Genomic DNA, 21,741 nt, shown 5'->3' on the forward strand with positions numbered 1-21,741 from the left:
CACAATCACCATTCAATAATGTTCAAAAAAGTACTCTGTCTGCCCAAATTAAATTCTGAGAAACCAGCCAGGGTCCTGATGAATCTGGGTCTGGCTTAAAAGTTCAGAAATGGCCCCATGGATGGTGCTGAAGCCTTTTATCCTGAAATCTCATCAGACCCACAGGTGAGCAGCCGGAATGTGATGGTTCTTCCTGTTTTGGTTACCTTATGCTAGAACTTCTGATGAACATGAGCGTCTTTTATACTGAAGTAAAAGTGAGCTCAACTGGAGAGAGACCGTTTCACTGCAGGGTAAGTGATGTCCCTGTGTTCCTGCACGGAGCCTTAAATTTAGTGTCAGCCCAAACAGTGCACACACTGACAAACTGCCAACCATTTAAATTTTTATAATTAAGATCATTAAGCAAATACCCAAACAGGAAGAAACGAATGAATGGAGGTTTTTATGGTTTCCAAGTGATTAACAGTCATTTGCATGTTTACAGGCTTTAGATTAGCACAGCTGAAACAATCCTCTCAGCATCATAATCTGAAGTATGTTCAGCGTGGAGCGCCTGCTGAGTCACCTCTGCACTGCTGTCAGCTCAACGTTAGTAAACCTAAAGTGAAGTTTCCGGCCTAAATAACTATGGTGCACCTGCATGATGAAACCTACAGGTACTCTGAGCTGTGAATACTCACCCTGCAGACTTTGTGTTGAGAGGCAGACACAGGCAGGCTGGCTTTTCTGCAACCACAACAAAAATCCTCTCACTGCCATGTACAAACTCATCAGCATGTAGGTCAGTATTGCTGTGACGAGGTCACACTCGCAGGCCCCGCCTTCACGAACGAAGGAGGACGTGCGTGACGTACCGTGGCAGCAGGGGTGACTCAGCTCACTGGACGTTAGCTTTCCCCTCAACGTCTCCGTCGCGCTTTCCCCTCCAGCTTGGGTGGGCGGCAGTTTGAGCCCCACCCGTCCCTCCTTCCTGTCTTCTTCCCTGGCCCGTTCAGGCCGCAGCCTTTTGGCAAAGCGGCTGGGAAACGATGCCAGCCGGCGTGAGCGCCGAACTGAGAAGGAGCCGCTGCAGTCTGCAGTCTTCTCCAGGCTTCGTGGTGGCTCAGAGGAGTGGCTTCTCCTCTCAGGGGTCTCAAGGTCTGGCTTGGGGTTGGCGGAGGTGGGGATTTGGGCCGGGCCTGAGGGAGCGGGTTCTCCCGTTCGGTCGGGGCTGAGAGAGTAGGGTGGGCGGTGCAGTCTGTAAGGCTTGCTCACGTCAAAAGAGCTGCTCTGCTGCAAGAGCGTGCGGAGAAGGGAGTCTGCCTTCATCTCCCTTCGCCGAGCGAAGGGGAGCTTCCTGGTGGCGGTGCTGGCTGACCCAGTCGAGCCCCCGCCGGTCCCGGGACCAGCCACCAGTACCACTCTACTGTGAGAGGTTGTGGCAGGTGAGCGGGGGGCCTCAGGTCGGGCCCGGGACCGCAACAGGTCACGGTCCTTACGATCCCAGCCCTGCTGCTTGCGCGAGGGCAGGCAGTAGGTGTGCATGTACCTGATCAACTCCACCACAGACTGCAGCTCCTTCTCTGAGCTGAACTGAGGCTTCGGTGCCTCAACGGGGGCAGCGGCCACGCTTGCCGCTCCCTCCGCTTCACTGCTGGAGGACTCCTCCTCCTCTTCTTCCTCCTCAGACTCACTGTCCTCGTCCTCCTCTTCCTCGTCCTCCTCCTCCGTGTCAGGAGCCGCAGTGTCCTCCGTGGTGGTGAGGTGGCGGTGAAGCTCTGTGCACAGACGCCCAGCGGGACGCACCGCCCGGGGCTTCCTCTCCTGAGGGACGTCACTCTGAAGATGGAGACAAACAAGCGGTTAGAACAGGAAGTGCTCTGCATTACAGGATAAAAAACATGGCAGTGGGGGCGTGTCTACCAACAACCTGCAAAAAGCACTGCCCAAATGAGCACCACAGTCTACCAAGAGCATAAACCAGAGGGTGAGAAACAAGGTGAGCATGTAGGAAAAAATAACATGCGAGGGAAATATGATGATGCTCAGCTCTGTGTGTGCACCGCTGAGCAAAAACAGCTCGGCTCACTGTAAAAATGTACTATAACGTAACTTTATTAAGTATCCATGGCAATAGATGTTGTTTCCCTCTGCAGGAGGCAGTATCAGTGCCATAAATGATTTTGAAGCCATACTACCTCACAATGCTACTGAGTAGCTGTAGTCTGTTGTGATTGTTATCACAACAGATGATAAGGATCAGTGTAATTAGACTCAAATTCTACAACAATTCTCAGAATTGCTTTGTGTTTGACGCCAGTGTGCTGGTAGACAGCATGTTCAGGTGGCTCAGAGAATCTGATGGAATTTGGAAGCTGGATTTTAAAGAAAACAAGCCATCGGGACGAAACAAAAACACGATCTGAAGGACAAGAAAGAAAAAGTCAAAAGGCCTTTCTGTGCCTAGATATTTAAAAGCTTGTGGAACAACTTTTTGGTCTGCAGCCCTTGTAGCATCGGTGCTGTGAGCTAACACAGTTCAGGCCTGCTATGCAGTAATGAAGGATGCAACTACAGCAGCCTGTAGTCTTCCACTACATCCTGATGCTTCAGATGAACTGTTTTGTTTCATTCTCCTGTCTGCAGCTGTTCCTGGAAATGAAAAATGAAGCCCCACACAACAAAACATGGAAGCGGTTTCCTGCCCTGCACAGAGGCTCACGTTTAATGTCTGTGCTGCGTGCAGCTGTGGATTATCCACATAACTCACTGCTGCCCTCACACCATCTGCCACAGCACAGCTACGCGGCTCTAAAGCTAAAGCCACAGCTCTGTGAACTCCGTCCAGCATCAACAGCATCCTCTCCTCGGGAAGGTCTCGGCAAGCTTTTATTCTACAGCTTAACAATCTGTAAAAACTGCTTCGTACTGTACCATTTACTGCTGATGTACTACTACCTACGCAGCCACGAGTACTGCGTCGACTCATTGTAAAAATCCAGAGACTGGAGAATTTAATTTTGATAATTCGTTGCTCTGTTGAAAACCTAATTCAACAAGTAGTGAACTTTTAAACAGCACGTACTGACAGGAAGTGTCTCACCTTCAGCAGAGGCCTGACCGGACGAAGGCGCAAGCTTCTGTTGCAGTAGCGATGGCCATTCACGCCCTCTTTGTGCACGTCCATGCCTGCAGGCATGTTGGGAGGCGTCAGCAGCAGCTTCTTCAGCTGAGGAGGAAGAAAATCAAAAGGTTTCAGAAGTGTCTTCATGACGTAGACATAGAGCGCCGCTTTGTGCGCGTGCACGACGGCGAGGCGGATGTACAAATGTAGTAAAAACACAAACACGGGAGAGGGCTCACAGAGAGATGAATGCGCCAGTTTTTAATCTACGTTCTGTCAGCTGTTAACACTTCGCTGATGGATGTTTGTACAAGAGTAACATGCAGGCCGGGTCAACATACTGTACATTTATCACTCGACTAAAGCTGACAGCGACACGGCACGCTCACGTTCCCATTAAAAACTCTCTCTTTCTATAATAACCGAGCACGACTGCTCCTTCATCCCTCCATCACAGTCTTCTTACAGGCATGAAGCCAACCTGTCCTTCATCATCCCCCAGTATTACCCTTCAGCTGAATATTAACACTAGCACCCCCCAAGCCCCGCCCACTGTCCTCGTCGCCCATTCAGTGCAGGTCTGAGCTTCATGTCAGCTCCATCAGCTCCTTTTTCAGTCTCTCTGAATCGCTGGTAGAAACTCACGGATGTTGCCGCTTTATAAAAACTCTGTTTCTGATTGGGGCCGTCACAGGTAAGCAACATTATATGAAGACCTACTGCAGGGCGTGCAGAGCGTTTATGATGGCGTGATGCTGCGGCTGACTCTCTGGAGGTCAGCATTAGAAGCTGTGTACCTGTGAGCGACGCTGCACATCATCACCAGCCGTCAGCACTGGCTGCAAGCACAGATACTATCTGGGTCGGGGTGAGTGGGCCGGTCGCCCACATCGTTAATGGGCCACAGCGGCTCTTTGTGGGCGAGCCAACTTGGCTCTGAGCGCGTGCTGATGCTCCGCTCAGAGTCCCATTGAGGGGCGTGAAAGTGGCAACTGAAGGTTTGTGTCTGTTTGGACCACTGAAAGCATCCGGGGCCCTCAAACACACAGTTTACTCTTCTTCGCTCTACTCTACTCTGGACACCTCCCACAGCTTCAGTGGCCTCATCAATGGAGGCCTTGTTCTACACTGGGACAAATAGTCATGAAGAAAGAGCCAAGGGCCAATCACATGTGAACAAACTGCAAGAGTGTGCACAAGCACCGAAAGAGGGGGACACGGTGCAGAGAAAACACATGTTAAAAGCTTCTGCACGGCTCTTTTAGCTCTGAGGAAACTGAACTTGTCACTGTTTATGCAGCTTTATACGTATATGTCATGTAATTATAATCACGCCACACAGACACGACTTTTAGAAGACTTTGGAACAAAATTTAGGATTCTAGGATTTATCAGTAGAGGCCGCCACCTCATTTAAGCCTGAACACAGTGACAGCAGTCATGTGACAGCACGCAGAGTAAAGAGAATAATGTTGTTAGGAGGCTGCTCTGCCTGCATGGATGTCCGGCTGCTGCACCTGTGAGAACACCTTCACTTTTTTAAATTGTTTCTCAAGTCAAACGCAGCCCTGTGCAGTGTAATAATTTAAAGCTATTTAAAGAGTCTCAGAGTTGCATCTGTCACAATCAAACTGCTCTGGAGTTTTCTACATGTGGACCTTTGGGATCAATATTATCAAAAGTGCACCAAAACTTCAAGAATAAACGACGGCGACAGTCATGAAGTCTGAGCTGGCGTTTCTGTGACCTTCGGGGTCTCGTTCTGGCTGACTGATGACCGCCGAAGCTTCAAGGACAAACGTGTGAGACAGCAGAGACGACGGCATGTCGTGGCGTGACAGCTCACTATCTTTGGCCTGTTTTGCACCAAACAAAAGCTTCATTGCATTTAACCGCCTGCAGCGATGCCCGACTTCCTGCCGGCACACACTCACCGTTAGCGCTCACAGGCTTGACTGCTTCTTTTTTGGCTTCCTCAACAGCCAAACTGTCCTGATTACTGAAACATTTACCGTCACTGCAATTTCCACCAATTTGGAAGGAATGCCCTATTTTCCTGCTAATGCCTCTCAGATCCGTCCCCACTACTGTTAGTACAGTAGAGTACTCCAGTCATACAGTAAAACCTCTGGCTTACTACCTTGTATATAAGTATTATTCCTAAACGTGTCGTTGGTGATGTGTTCTGCATGTTGTCAAACTGAACACTCAATCCCAGTGGTGTCACTAAAACAGCTCGCAGTGGGTGCACACACTTTACAGTGTAGCTTTAAATGAACAGGGATAACGATGATGGGGCCCTGGACACTGGACATGATTACACCAACACTGTCAAGGCTCCACCTACGTGTCTGTTAGTGTCTGTGGTTCTGTAGTCTTAGTGTTCAGATATTATTTAGGTGGGGAACAGAACCTCTCATCATTTATATTTGGCGCTCCTTGACCTCTTGGTCCTTTTGTATACATCCGTGAGAAGCATGAGGCATAAAAATGCACAGATTCCTTCTTTTATACTGCACCGCACCGACCTCTGACCCCAGCTCCAACCTCTGACCCCAGCACAGATATGAGCAGGTGTCAGTTACATTAAGTTAGTAAAAGCATGAAGTGGAGGTGCTGGGGTGGGGTGGGTTGCAAAGCGGTTTGAAGAGGTAACAGCAGGCAGGCTCCCACCCTGAGCCTGGTTCTGTTGGAGGTTTCTTTTTGTTCAAACAGTTTTTCCTTTCCACTGTTACCAAGTGCTTGCTCCTAGGGGGTTGTCTCATTGTTGGGGTTTTCTCTCTATTACTCCAGTATAAAGTATAAAGCGGCTTGAGGCCAAAGCAGTTACTACAGTGCACCTGTACCAGAGAAGAGCAACGGCTGATATGCTGCCATCGCTCAGTCTGCTTCCTCACGGCTTACACACTGCAGCACAGCTGCATTCACTGTAAGGCTCCATCATTCATTTGCTGGTATAATTCTGCGGAGCAGTTCAATCCAAGGAGACTCAATGGTGTCTTCTTTCACTGTAAGAACATATTTTATTGTTCCATAAAGGATATTGACCCGTTCTTATCTCACAGTCTATCACTGCATTCATTTTAGAGCCCAGCAAATGTGGCTCAACAGGGTGGTTTTATAGATGGCCTCATCGTGTCAGTACAAAAAGAAGTCAGAGCATGCTGGTAAACATTTACACTGCAGGTATTCAGACATCCGCCATGACTCACGACTGCCAAACAATAGCATCTTTGTCAGCTGCCGCTAAATCAGAGCACACAAGTAAAGCCTGCGAGCACCGTGCGCTGAGGAAGCGGGTGGATTTGTGTTTGTGACGAGAGCAACAAGACCGCATTGGAGGTAATCGCATGAGCAGTCAAATAACTTCCTGCTTCAATTACCTCCAGGCTGAGCCCAGCAGGGGGGGCTCAACAGGTTTCAGAGTTTTTGGTAAGGAGGCGACGGGCTCAGGTGCACACAAGGGCTGATAACGGGGGGAGGGGCAAGTGGGGAGAGAACAGGATTTGTTCCAGGAAGAGTGATTCAGGGAACAAGGAAGAGGCCCGGGGGGGGGGGGGGGGGGGGAGAACAGACACACACACACTTCAGCACAAAGACCAACACAGACCACCTCACTCATGGTCCTGAGACTGTGTAGGTCTGCAGAATCGTCAAATCACTCACACAACTTTGAAAGTTTCCTAAAAGTCTGAAGTCAGCAGCTCGCTGTAAGAAACTGTTGTATCGCCGTTCTCAACACATCTCAGACTTTATTCTTTTTCAGGATTTCATCATTTATGACCAGATCTCATTCTCACACAAACCTCTACAAGGCGCTCTCTCTGAAGCATTTCACCCTATTTGTGTGACTGAAATAATGCCTGGTTCCCAGAAACGGGACCCCCACCCCCACACACACACAGGATGAAAGGTTACTTTGTGCTGCTCTGTTTTCCTGCAGTTAAAGGCAGACTTTGAACCTCGCAGGCCGATGAGGGGATCATGAAGGTTAGTGAACGCGACACAGATGGAGATACGGGGGAGAAAGCTGCAGGGAGAGCATGGGAAAGGAGAGGCTCAGCACGTCGGGGTGACGAGGGCTGGATAGGGTTTGAAGCTCGCATTAAAGGATCTCTGTCTGTTGGGCTGTGAGAGACGTTTGATTTGCAGACCAATGACAAAAGAGAAACAGGAGATGAATACCAAACATAACAGCCCTCTGTTATGTTTGGTATATTCATCTCCTGTTTCTCTTTTGTATACCAAACATAACAGAGGGAGATGTGGAAAATTGAGGTCCAGACCCAGAATAGAGACAAAAGAAACAGTTCTGATGCTGCTTCACGCCGCTCTGTGTTCTTACCAGAGACGGGTCCTCGGTCTCGGACCCCAGAGGCTGGCTGAAGTCCTCGGCGCTGAGAGAAAGACCATCTTCCTCTTCTTGGCTGGGCTCCTCCCCCAGGGCGGGGAACACAGAGAGTCCACCCACCTCGGCATCCACAATCCCATCCAAACTGTCGGTGAGAGCGGCGAGCAGAGCCGCGTTCTCCTCTTCTATCTGCAGGAAGAGAACATGGGCGGGATCAGGAACACCGATACAAACCTCAGAGACCCACTATTAATCCACCACACCAGATCTATCACCATCACCACATTCATATGAATGGATGGATGCATGGATGTATAGATGTATGTTTGGATGGATGGATGGATGTATACATGGGTGGATGGATGGATGTATAGATGTATGTTTGGATGGATGGATGGATGTATACATGGGTGGATGGATGGATGTATAGATGTATGTTTGGATGGATGTATAGATGTATGTTTGGATGGATGGATGGATGGATGTATACATGGGTGGATGGATGGATGCTTGGATGTATAGACAGATGTCTTGGTTCTCAGACTGAAGGACTCTTCGGGAGCTGAATCACTCCTCAAACAATGCCCCATACATTCTGATCACTCTTTCTTCTTGTTTGTGTCATTTATCACAATAACATCACAGGTCAGGTGACTCCACTCTGACCTTTGACCTTGTTATCTCCGTCAGTACGACACTGAGTTCTCTGCAATGCTGCATGTGCACTTCTGTAATGTTTCAGCATGAACATTGTCTCGTTTGAAGAAAATAATGTTTATGTGTAATTTCAGTCCAAGCTCAGCTCTCTTTCCACCGCTGGCCCTCCTGTGACATCCACACAGGAGTTGTTTACTGTTGATGAGCTGCCATCTTGCTGAGAGCAGAGTCTGGTGGAGAGGCGATAGCACGGCTGGCCTACGGGAAGCCAGCGAGCTTCATTCATCTGTCTCTCTCTTTTATCATCCAGATCCATCTGTCCCCAGCTGCCAAAACTATTTATTCCTACATTTATTCTCCATCTTCAGGCCAGCTCACGTCTTCTCTGCGGGAATCTACACAGTGCTACATCAGCAGAGGAAAGCCTTTGATTGGCTAAAAGCAATACTTAATTTAACAGTCACAGAAAAACAGATTTACATTTACCTGACAATCAAAATACAGACACTTACTTACTTACACTTTGTTAGGTACATCTGCTAGTACTGAGTTTAACTCTTCATGGCTCAGATTCAACAAGCTGCTCAGAGACTGACATCATTATGACATCATCACACAGCTGATGCAGATGTGTCTCCTGCATCTCAAAGCTGCTCTGCAGGACTGAGATCTGTGTCTGTGGAGGCTGCCTGAGTGCAGTGAACTCACAGTCATGTTCTAGAAACCAGTCTGACATGATCTGAGCTTTGAGACACGGAGCTTTGTTATCCTGCTAAAGACGGTGGAATGAGGTCATAAAGGATAGGCGTGGTCAGCGGCAGCACTCGGCCAGGCTACGGAGTTTAAACGATGCTCAGCTGGTACTGAGAGTCACACCAGCAGCAGCCTGAACACGGACACAGGCAGGATGGATCCATGCTTTAAACTCGTCAGACCAGGAGACGTTTCTCCAGCTTCTGTTGTCCAGGTTTGAGAGTCTGTGTTAGCCATAGACTCAGTTTCCTGTTCTTACTGACAGCAGTGACACTGGTGTGGTCGTCTGCTTCTGGAGCCCATCTGCTTCAAGGTTCAGAGACGCTCTTCTGCAGACTTTGGTCGTGTCCAAATTCATGGGCTGCATCCTCCTGAGGACCCGGCCTTCGCAGTCTACGTGGGCCAGGTCCTCAGAAGGTTGGGTAGGCCGGAAGTAAACGGCCGTGAAATTGGACGGTCTAGCCTTCTGATTAGCGTCACCGCTGTCTCGGTGGAGTTTAATAAACTCAGCCGTCTGCTCCTTGCTATCTAAAATATAACAGGACACTGGCGTAAATTCTCGACTGTCTCATACTTCTGTTTAATCAGGTTTCTGTTTGACGTTTAGTCAGCTGTGTGAAAACCAAGGAGGAACCCACCCGGGGAATTAATAAAGTTTTATTTTATCTAATCTAATCTAATAACTTTAATCTCAGCCAAACCGATTTACTCACGAACAAACAAAACACTGAAAAAAGCCCAACAATAACATTTTTAGGTTGTCTAAGTGACTTATATATATTACGTTTAACCTGAGCAGCGAAAGTCCGCGGTGATCTGAAAATGATGTGCCGGGAGTTGTGCCGTTCTCGGCCGCATCAGTAACCCTCGAGCTCCCGGCTAGCTGTCGAGCTGGTGGGTAGCAGACGTCTCCGAAAATGTCGAAGCACTTTTGCAAATATGCGATATCTTGATAAACCGAGCAGATATTTGATGTTTACACAGCTACTTTCTCGCCTGAAAATATGTTAAAAGTTTATTTTGTGACCCAGAAAGATTAGTAAGAGTAATTTTAAAACTTAGTAGCGGCCGCCATTGTTGGAAACTGGAGTTTGGCTGGGCCGCGCTATGAATTCTGGGATATGGTAGGCCACGAAGGACACATCCGACCCATCCTTCAAATTCGGAGAAAAGGAGGACGCATTTGTCGGCTGCATTCGGAGGAGTCTACGAATTTGGACAGCCTTCGGCGCGTCGCTGTGACGTAATCGGTCTACAAATGCGGCCTCAGGAGGATGCAGCCCATGAATTTGGACACGACCTTTGGTTGTAGCGAGTGCTTACTGGAGTTATTGCTGCCTTCCTATCAGCTCTAAGTAGACTGTCCATCCTCCTCTGACCTTAGCGAGTCATTTCCTCCCACAGAGCTGCTGCTGGCTGGTTATTTCCTCTGAGCTCAGAGATGGTTGGAGATCAGTGTGTGAAACACTCAGACCAACAACCATGCCACATTCTTTCTTCATCATTCTGATGCTCGGTCTGAGCTTCAGCAGCTTGTCTTGCCGTGTGATTGGCTGACACACGAACAGCTGAATAGATGTCCACTGAGCATGTGTGGGCTTTTATTGCTAAAATCATAATTCTAAATCAATTTGCTCTTTCCTTTCCTGATCTCTGCACTCTGAGGTTAAATTAAGTCACACAAACACGATCGATAACCTCCAGCTGGGGATGAGATTGCGACACGCGACCGTAAATAAGCACCATATTGACTGATAGCAGAGGGGCAGAGACACTGGGAGGGCTTCATGTGCCTGCTTATCACTCTATTCATTACTCGTATTCATAATCAAACGCGGTCTGACCATCTACACTGCTGTTTTAATCTGATCAATATAGTATTGACTGAAATATAACATATCAGAGGAATGAAGGGGGGTGCTGTGTTTTTCAAAGCTGTACATGTGCAGAGTGAGTTTGCAGAAACAGAAAAATGAGTGAACACAGACCAGAACGCATCAGGAGGAGCAGTTACTGGTGACAAACACAGAAAGGAAAAAGTGCCATGAAGCCATCAAAGAGCTCCCGATACCACAAAGGCCGGGAAGTAAAGCAGCTGCAGTGTTTGATCGAGACAAAGAACCAGAAAAACGGTGAGATTAACGCGCCCGTTTCCTCTTCGTGTATTTTCTTATTAGTCGGCTGCTGTTAGACATGAAGAATCTCACTGCTGTAACTTCTCAGTATGAATACACCTGTGTCCATGATTGTGTCTTTGCGACTGTGTGTGTGATTTTGTCTGTGCTGTATGATTGTGTCTGTAACTGTGTCTGTTGTGTGTCTGTGATTGTGTTTGTGCTGTATGATTGCGTCTGTAACTGTCTGTGTTGTGCGTCTGTGATCTTGTGAAGTTTAGTTTCGTGTCAGCAACAGGAAGTCAAAGAGTCGCTCAGGCGTCAGCTAATGTGGATCGAAGTAAGAATAAAACTGAGGCGCTCAGAGTGCAGACAGGGGCTGTGGGTGTTTATTTACCTGAATTCCCATAATGCTTTGCCTGTCTTCATTTAACCAATACTCTCTGTGGCACATTGCAGCATCAAAGCAATTTCCATCAGCAGACTTGCATTACACAGCAGATGATGTGGACCTAAATGCTACTTTATCTCTCCGTTATTGTCTTTTTATTCTCGAGGTGCTCTCAATTTAGCCTCCATAATGGGACTGCAAGACTTTGCAGGGACTGCAAACCTATGGACGATCAATGATCCAGGGCCGGCTCGCAGATAAAGAAAGATTAGAAGGGTATTCCTTGAATTCATCCCGGAAGGGCACCAGACACCGGAGCCTCGGGCTTTCAGCGGCCCAGCAGATGTGCTGCTTGCATCATCGTGTTACACGCAGCATAACTGGGAACTACTTTCTTGGCTGGGCCCACAGAGACACGCTGCATGTCCACATCTAAGCACAAGGGTCAAGACAGGGGTTTGGGTTTTACACCCACTTCAGCATAGGAAACTTTGGCTCTCTAACAACATGCTTCTGAGACCCAATTCCACGAAAGGCACGTGTGAGATTCAATTAACAGCTGAATTAATTCATAAAACAACAGCTTTGGTCAAAAGGTCTGAAAAAACAAGAAGGTGCCAAAACAAAAAGCACAGATTCAGCCTCTGTTTGGTGTGAAGTGCTGAGACAAGCCTGCAGCGCGTGGACATGTTTGCCAGCTGATTCCGGCCTAACACCTCGTGCTCGCCTCAGTTCACTAAAATAATATCAGAGCATATATTTTGTACACTGTGCAGCTAAAGGAGTCAGCAGGGAGTATTTGAGAAGTCCTTCACACAACACCAACTTTGTCTCAACACTAAACAACAGACGAAGATTCATTTCCCTCTGACCACCAGCTCTTCCAAGAATAGAAAGATAACGAGCATAGGTATGAGAAAGAAAGACACCGAAAAAGGAGACGTATTTTCGAGAAGAGGCGCCGGCTTCAGGACAGAAACCTCACCTCGAACAGCTCGTCTGCTGTGCTGTAGTGAATGGAGGCCGGCGACGCGTTGGCCGACTGATCGTTGCACCACTGCAGCTCGCTGAGGCAGTTGACGCTGTCAAAGTCGCTGGTGTCCAGCTGGGAGAGGTCAATGTCCGGGAAGTCGGTGTCCAGACGGTCCGAACACACCTCCTCCTCCCCATACTGAGGACGGAAAAAGAGAAGGAGAGGTCACGTTAGTTAAACATTGAGATCAAAGCAGCATTCCCAGGAGCCTGGGTTCTTTCGGGATACAAAAAATAGCACAAGTCACAAAGATCACAGCTGGGTAAAAGTGTTTTTGTTCTGCTTTGCCTTAAGCAGTGGATGATGCTATCTGTGCTCTCTGAAACACAAACGTGGAGATGGTTCTCCTTCCACGACTCCGATGAGTCTGAATGTTTCTGTGTGGTTGTACTGTCAGAGCTTCAGTTCCAATCAAGCCGCCCTTTCTCAAAGTGAGAGGCACTTTGGATAAAAGTCTGCACTGTAAATCACTGTTCGCTGTCAGCATCACAAGGAGCTCTCATCAACAGCTGCTCATTAGATGTAATAAGGCTTCCACATTAGAGGAGGTTCAACACCAGGATCGCACAGACTGTCTGTCACATGTACAGTCGCCCAGTGTGGACGGTCATCATCTATTAATGCACGTCTCACTGTGGTCACAGTGACACATGTGATGAGTGCTGGTTTTACTGAGCTGCATGTGTATTCTGACCGAGGAGGTGGATGGTTGATATAAAAATTCAAATTCAAATTTTATTTGTCACGTACACAGTCATACACAGTACGATATGTAGTGAAATGCTTGGACAACTGCTCGTGACCTAAAGAAAACAAAAAAGGAAAAGGCTATGAATAAGAAAGGAAATAAATATGAAAAATTAAAAAGGGTAAATTTAACTAGGAAGGAATAAAATATAAATTAAGGTTAAAAATGAAATAACTGTACAACACAAATTAGAATGAAGGGTAAATTTAACTGGGAAGAATAAGATAAAGATAAATATATAAATTAAAGTTGAAAATAAAATAACTGTACAACAAAATACACAATACACAATATAGAACTATATAAGAATGTATGAAGAAATCTAAATATAAATAAATATATACACAATAACAGCAGCTGTACAAGTATTAACCGGAAATGAAGAATATAGTGACCAGTGTTGTGCAAAACCAAAGTCCAGAAAGTCCAGTGTGTGTGTAAGAACCATATGTGTGGGTCAGTACTGTGTGGTGGTGTGATTGAGAGACCGTATCGCCTGCGGGAAGAAGCTCCTCCTCAGTCTCTCTGTGTTGGTCTTCAGGGAGCGGAATCGCTTTCCTGACCTCAACAGAGAGAACAGTCTGTTGTTGGGATGGCTGAGGTCCTTCACGATCTTCCTGGCCTTGGTCCAGCACCGCCTGCTGTAGATTGAGTGCAGGTCAGGGAGCTCGGAGCGGATGGTGCGCTCAGCTGACCGCACAACCCTCTGTAGAGCTCGTCTGTCCTGCATGGTGCTGTTCCCGAACCAGGTTAAGATGTTTCCCGCCAGGATGCTCTCTATGGTGCACGAGTAAAAGTTCCTGAGCACCTTGGAGGGCAGTTGGAAGTCTCTCAAGCGTCTGAGGTGGTAGAGACGCTGTCGGGCCTTTTTCACCACGGTGTTGATGTGACAGGACCATGACAGGTCCTGCGTGATGTGAACTCCGAGGTATTTGAAGCTGTCCACTCTCTCCACTGGGCACTCATTGATGACGGGGGTCTGGTAGTTCCTCTCCTGCTTAGTGCTGAAGTCCACTATCAGCTCCTTTGTCTTACTGACGTTTAGAAGGAGGTTGTTCCTCTGGCACCAGTTCTCCAGATTCCTAATCTCCTTCAGGTAGGCTGTCTCGTTGTTATCAGAGATCAGGCCCACCACGACGGTGTCGTCAGCAAACTTGATGATGGTGGTGGAGCTGGTAGTGGCCACACAGTCATATGTGTACAAAGAGTACAGCAGGGGGCTCAGAACACACCCCTGGGGGGCTCCAGTGCTGAGAGTGCTTATAACTTTGTTTTCTGATGTTCTTTAGTGACAAATATCTCAAAGTTGTTCGAGCTCTGCGCGTCACTCACTGCAAACACCGAAAGAGAAAAAAAAAGGAGACCTAGGCTTAGACACACAGCAGAGGAATGGAGATTATTTCCAGGCAGTAATCAACAACGAGGATCTCCTACGATCACATGAAATCACAGGAACCTCCACATGAACTCTTATGGACATAAAGGACCTCAGCAGGCACCCTCTGACCCCTCGCAACATCTGAGGTAACAAGACCTCAAGAATCATTTCCCATTACCAAATCACTCGACACCTACACGAAGCCTCTGCCTGAAGGAACAAGAGCCTTCACCCTTCATAAAGTCAGGAACTGCCAAACACTTCTCTAAAACCTCAGCGATGGCTTGCCCAACTCTGAAAAACTCACTCCCTGAAAATGTCCGTTGCCCATACAAGACGATTTCAGATCCCGCTTCCTAATCAACAATTCCTGAAATGCTCTCAGGAACATGTGAAAAGGGAAACTGTGCTCAGTTTGTTTTACCCTCAAGATCACATCTCTAAATTCTTTACCATGTGGCTCACAGTCACAGCAGGCCGAGCCTCTCACACACACTGAGCCACGTCACTGCGAAGAGCAGGAAGTGTGTGTGCGTGACTCGCCGTGATGGGAAATGACTGCGTGGTCTCTGAAGGGAGGAGGAAACATTCCTTCCTTAACGTCTGCATGAAGACGACACACAGAATCAATGTCCTGTTTTATGAATGATGAGGAAACGACAACACACACACTGGGTCGACCAGTTAAACGTATTTAACTGATTCAAACAGATCAGCTTTCCTCAAACACAAAGCAGCTCAGCTTGTAGCCGACTCGTCCTCTGCCGTTTGTGTCTGAGCGTGCAGAACACTCTGTCCCAGCAGCAACTGTCACGTTTCTATCAGGTTTCAGCTAGCATAGCTGAGACCACTGATGTGATGATGAAATTAACCAAATTAACACGTTCAACACGAGCAGTGCTCTCTGCTCACACAATGAAAGGAACACTTTTTATTCCGAGTTCAGAGACCCACCATCTCTGAGGAGGCGTATCCTGTCATTAGGTATCAGGGTGAAACCCTTGGACCCACTGTCAGACTATGTTACATGTTTTAATGTTATATTTAACCACATATGGCCTAAAATTGCACTCGTTCAATTTAAATGTTTCATTTGAAGCATCATCTGCACACAGAGGCTTTTTCACCAGTGACAGTACGACTGTCTCTGTGGTCAACACTCGACAAACAAACGATCACAAACAAGAATTAATGAGACTTTACTTGCAAAGGTTCTCTTTTGTGCTTATAACATGGAGATGCTCACATGCAAAGTTTAAAACAGTCTTTGTTTGTTTTGCAGAGGACGACTTTTCAGCTGCTGGAATAAATTCATGGCACTGCAGCAACAGCTTTACGGCATGTTTCAGAAATATTTATATTTATATTTCCACGGCAACTTCTTCTAGAAGATATTTTAACCACCGTATGTGGAAAAACTTGCAATACATCAAGTATATATAGCACACTTGGGGCGACCGTGGCTCAGGGGGTTGGGAAGCGTATCTGTAACCGGAAGGTCGCCGGTTCGATCCCCGGGCTCTCTGTCCTGGCTCTTGGTCGCTTTGTGTCCTTGGGCAAGACACTTTACCCTACTGGTGTTGGCCAGAGGGGCCGATGGCGTGATATGGCAGCCTCGCCTCTGTCAGTCTGCCCCAGGGCAGCTGTGGCTACAACCGTAGCTTGCTTCCACCAGTGTGTGTGAATGAATAGTGGCATTGTAAAGCGCTTTGGGTGCCTTGAAAAGCGCTATATAAATCCAATCCATTATTATTATCCATTATTCTACGTCAGACCCAATGCTGAGCCATTCAGATCAGCTCTGGGAATCTCTGGAACTGTGCAGGAGCTTCTGTTTGTAACACATAACACAGTCCACATCGGCAACTTGTCCAGCTGACAGACCACCACCAGCTACAACAAAGCAGCTCTGAGCCGTCTTCTACTTCACGGTCACCATGAATCAACACATTTTTCATAAAAGCAATTAACAGTATTCGTATATTTCTCCCAATCAGCTGTTCGATCGACAGCCAGAACACAGAAATGATAAAAGCCTCATCGCTCCTCTCCCCATCCCGCTGCCCCATCATTTTAATATTTGGCTGTTTTTGGACTGCGTGTTTTATCCCACTTTTAAATCAAAGCATAGTTACATCACACACACACAAACACACCTTCAGTGATCTCCAACCTCAGCTCACCGCCTCACTGTGCGTCTCGGTTTATGAGTGTTTATTCAGCGTGTTTATTTGGGTCATGGAAGAGATAAGATCAGCTGATAGCGTTTACGGTTTCATAAACGACTCATGAGACATGATCAAAGAGCCAATCAGCAGAGAGCATAGGAACCTGAGCGGTGGACAAGCTGATGAACGGAGCCGGAAACAGAAGACGCGCTGAAGGAGAGAAGAAGAAGAAGGACACAGGAAGGAAGATGTAGGTCAGAATAACGTCAGCGAAGGGAAAAGGGGGGGAGAGCGGTCATGACTTCACTGAGCAGGAGGAGGAGGAGGAGGAGGAGGAAAGGTGGAGTGACAGAGGAGAGGGCGCCCTTGGTAAGACCCTCCCCCCACTGCTGATGCAGGTGTGTTTCACCTAACTGAGTGTGAACCTCCCTCAGCATGCAGCTCACATCCTCCTCACGTGGCTCTGACTCATCCCCATCCTTTCTTCATTCCTACCATCATGCAGCCTTCCCTCGTTGGCCACTCTGCCCTTTTCTCCACTTACAGTTTCCTCGTATACTCTTTTTACCCTCGTCCATCAGAGGACAGTCTGATTGAATGTTACCACTCCTCCCTCCATCATCCTCCCTTCCCTCCACCACAGCCATCAATCAATAAAACCATCCCTGAACATGACACGCATGCACAGGCACACACATGAGGACATCCCACGTATGTAGAACATGTCCCAGAACATCAGTGCACACGTGACGCTGCAGCAGCGGAAGGCGATACGAGGCTGCGGCGTGCTTGTAGTGCTGCACTGACTCTGAATAGCGACAAAGACTGTAAGCTTCTCGACATGAATCAGACGCCGGGAGGAGGAAGCAGCTCGGCGAGGAGCAATTCTGCTCCTGTTTCCAGGAAGGATTGTGTTAACCGTCTCTGCAAAGATACAAACCAAACATAAACACGTGTGCAGCATCCAATCAGGTGAGGGGATTCACTGCAGGTCCAAAAGTCAAACTGCGTCAGAGCATTTACAGGAAGGCTCTCAGAGCCTCCAGACGCCCATTTAAGGCATTGATGCAGTGATTTACTGCTGACCTGCGTGTGATTGAGAGCAGATGTTTGCTCGTGTTTCATTGAAGCCTTTCTGTCGCTCCCCACGTTTATTCCAACTGCTGCGAATGTACACCGGCTCTGACACTCTGACCCCATATCGGGTCGAGTTCAGGTGAGCGCGAGGAGGCGGAGCTTTGACTCCTGCCGATCGAAGTCAGGGCTCAAATTTTTGCAGTCATCAAGCATCAGTTGAGGGAGAAGTGGAAGCGACCAGAAGGTGAGAGCAGCACGTACGTGCCCGCTTTTGCACAAAGCAGGTCCTGACTTGTGCCAAAGAGCCTGAGATGTGACTTTAAATGAGAGGTTTTGCTGAGTGACCGCACGGCACTCCGTCATCCCCTCTCTGAAAGCAAACGGCAGCAGAGGCGGGTTTATTCCTCCCTGACACCACGGCCCGTCAGCATCACTCAGAGTGTCTCTGCCCGTTACTGCTCGAACGGGCAGATTAAACAAATGAGCATGAAATTAATGCAGAATACTCACATCTTTGAAGTTACTGACAGACAAGAGACGAAGGCTCTGCGCTGAGCCTCCGCCTCGTGCTGGAACAGCAGAGGTAATGTGCAAATGAATGAGCCTGACCTCTGAGATCTGCTCACTATCAGCTCCTTCAGAAGGCCCTCACTGTGTAATTCTGCTGTTTTGGGGGGTGGAGGTGTGGTGGGACCCATTTGTGGTTAATGTGTGCCTGAGCGAAAGCAGCGAGACGCTACCAACACGAAGAGTCCGCCGGGACAATCGTGCATTAAACCTGGGCTATTTATAGCACGCCTGCACGTGGGAGAGCTATCTGGGCTAAAAGGAGAGAGTGGATGTGGAAAGGCCAGCGAGGCTCTGCGGTGGAGCTCCAGCATCCTTCGTTTCTATCTTTAAACACTCAGATTCCTCAAAGCTTATCTCTGGGTTGGCTAAGCGCGAGCGCCGCGTCTTTCCACTGGACTCAGAGTTACACAAGCTGAAATCATCTCGTTAGCTGAGGTCACCCTTCAAAGGTGAACGCTTTTTTAACTCTTTAAGAAAAATATGAAGCAAGAAAAATCTCAAAGAACACACAACTATCTGCAGACGGGTCCAGAAAGGACACAAGCCAATCACGAGGAGCGAGGAGGCCACACACAACTGGTACAAACATTAGCTTCTCTGGTGATTCATAACTTGAGTGAAATTAGGCTGTCATGTTTTTGTACATGCATCACACCTCCTCCAAACTTTGTGCCAAAAATCACGACAATAAAAATAGCGGAGCGTTGATAATAACGTGTAACTTTATTGATCCACACGCAGGAATCAAAGCTCGGCTGCTGTCCTGGCAGCTGGACGCAGGCCTGTTGTAATGTTGCGCAAGGTCAGTCACAAGTCCGGTCATGTGAGAGCTGTCCCAACTTCCCTCAAACACACACACACACACACACACACACAAGCAACACCATACAAGGTCAGGCTCTCTAGACTGCACACCGCAGGAGGCTGAGAGCGGAGCACTGGGTGGTGTTTCCAGGTTAGCGAGTTTCAGAGACCGGGCTGCCCTCAGGGCCTGCAGCTCCAGATCAGCTGAGATTACCAAACAGCTGATGTTGCAACAGCACTCACTGCAGAATCACTGAAATAATCCCGGAACACAAAAGGAAGTAATCGATGCTTCGATCGACACCTTTCCCAAACTCCTGATCCTCTGAGCAGCGAATCCACGATTAGTCTGCTCCCCGTGGCTTTAGTGCGATCATGAACATATTTTATCGGGACTTGAAATGACCCAAGCTCAGTAATAAGGAAAAGGAGGCGTGGCACAGACGTGAAGGTGAGGTGACGGACGCTCCCATAGAGCTGAAAAATGGTGATGAGAGGCGGCGGATGAAGAAGGTGTAATCACATCCAAGCTCCGCATAAAGAACTGACATGGAGGAGATAAGGCCTTTAATGCCCACTTTGTTGTAAGTCACTTTGACAGGAAGTGCTTGGTGCAGGAATCTGACGGCCCACAGAACCACAGCAGGAGAACACAAGCTGACGCAGTGATACCTGCAGCTGATCGCAGTCACAGGGTCTGTTTGAAGGTTCACTGCGACACACCTGCGAGCGGTGGAAGGATTTCAACTTCCACGCAGCCGGTAAAGAAAGGATGAGCTTAATCACAGCAGACAAAAAAGTGCCCCTCCCTCCTCCCCCCACAAAGAGCCAATTACCTGCCGTTTGATTATTGAGGCACAAAGTGAGACAGTGAAAGCTCACAGGGGTATATGCCAAGGCTGAGCGTTTAGTCCATTTGTCCCGAGAAGCTTGACTGAGCGCCACAGCGTTTTTCCCTCGCCTCCTCCTGCGACAGCTCACCGTGTAAACTCAACTTTAATCTGCTGATTGACCAATAACATGCAGATGATGCCACAAACATGCAAACATGGTTCTGTCAGGCTGCTGTAACATAGCTTGGTTGCTGAGATCTCTGATCCATCCATTCTGCTGCATGGGGACTCCCAGAGCAGCTCTGCATGACTCACAGCTCAAAATAATCCTCCTTTCTCTGATACCGAGCCTCCGTGCAGAACTTCAGTTCATCCTTGTTGATTGGCTGCCCTTCGCTAACAGCAGGATGGTGGAGCCTGAGCTCAGCAGCAGCAGCAGGAGGGAAACGACCTGCTCTACCACACAGAGCTCTTCACACTCATTCAGACAGAGCCACGGGACGTTTGTCCATCAGAATTTCCAAGGCACTGATGGGACAGGGGTCACAGGTGTGTCTGTGCACAAGAGAAAGCCCCGCCCCCAGATCTCTGTTTCCTTACAAAGACAAACAGCTCAGAGCTGGAACAGGGTCTGGATTCTGGACTTACTCTTTTCTGTCTGAGAGAAGAAAGAAGAAACTTTACACAACGTAAATGTGCTATTACAGTGTGTGTGTGTGTGTAAACCACACACACTTGTAATAGGTGTATATGTGTGTGTCCTGTCATAGTGTGTTTGTTACTATCTTTAGCTCTTATCCTGGTCTCATGACCAGTTCTTCCACAGAGTGCTGCTGACTCGAGGAGCTGCTGCCAGACAAACAGGAGTGTGTGTCTGTGTGTGTGTGCGCGTGTGTGTGTATAGTGATGAGTAAAACTGAGGCCAACTGAAGGAGGAAGTGAGATGCTGCTAAACCAGAGTGCTGTGAAGTACTGGCTGTTCCCATCACTGCTGCTGCTTCAGGGTGTGTGTGTGTGTGTGTGTGTGTGTGTGTGTGTGTGTGTGTGTGTGTGTGTGTGTGTGTGTGTAGTGGGGTATAATGACTTGTCCTGCTGAGGTGCCATTTTTATGTTGTATATTTAAAGCAGGACTGAAACAATGTGTGATCACAGATCTGAGAACAGCCCCACCCTCTCCTCCGGCTTCACACAGGTGTCCGTTCTTAAATCTCCCAGTAGGAACCCTGGACCTCCTCCAGCAGTGGGAAACCGTCCTTCAACATGATTTTCATTTCTGGGTGGTGATGAGATGTCATAAAGAGCCACGGCCGGCCAAGACTATGTCTGTGTGTCAGCCTGCACCAAAGGTCATGACCTTCAGTGTGATCAGACCAAAACTCTGGTGGATGCTCTGTGTGAGAGCTCTGCCCAAAGACGTCACAGGTGAAGCATCTTTCACCTGTGAGGTGATTAGGGCTGAACGATATATCGCAATTGTGATAATATCGCGACATGATCAAGTGCAATTTTCTAACCGCAAAGGCTGCGATTATACTCTGGACATGTCCAAATTCATGGGCTGCATCCTCCTGAGGCCGCATTTGTAGACCGATTACGTCACAGCGACGCGCCGAAGGCTGTCCAAATTCGTAGACTCCTCCGAATGTAGCCGACAAATGCATCCTCCTTTTCCCCGAATTTGAAGGATGGGTCGGGTGTGTCCTTCGTGGCCTACCATATCCCAGAATTCATAGCACGGCCCAGCCAAACTCCAGTTTC

The 21,741-nt window shown here is 48.1% G+C and overlaps 1 protein-coding gene across 6 annotated transcripts in view; it reads right to left on the bottom strand.

Moving 5' to 3' along the window:
* ppargc1b (peroxisome proliferator-activated receptor gamma, coactivator 1 beta) overlaps positions 1-21,741 on the bottom strand; it is a 57,497-nt gene that overhangs the window by 6,301 nt on the left and 29,455 nt on the right. For all 6 annotated transcript variants that reach the window (XM_086305007.1, XM_086305009.1, XM_086305008.1 and 3 more), the window contains 5 exons: positions 12,358-12,543; positions 7,452-7,646; positions 3,086-3,211; positions 858-1,821; positions 684-729 (listed from right to left, as the gene is read on the bottom strand). In XM_086305007.1, the coding sequence (XP_086161133.1) occupies positions 684-729; positions 858-1,821; positions 3,086-3,211; positions 7,452-7,646; positions 12,358-12,543 (1,517 nt within the window). The remainder of the gene's footprint in view (positions 1-683; positions 730-857; positions 1,822-3,085; positions 3,212-7,451; positions 7,647-12,357; positions 12,544-21,741) is intronic.

This window comes from Aulonocara sp. 'chitande type north' Nkhata Bay, linkage group LG2 (assembly GCF_057382095.1).
Source record: "Aulonocara sp. 'chitande type north' Nkhata Bay isolate Kocher_YH1m ecotype deep benthic linkage group LG2, A_spYH_male_GT1.1, whole genome shotgun sequence".
NCBI classification, from domain to species: Eukaryota; Metazoa; Chordata; class Actinopteri; order Cichliformes; family Cichlidae; genus Aulonocara; species Aulonocara sp. 'chitande type north' Nkhata Bay.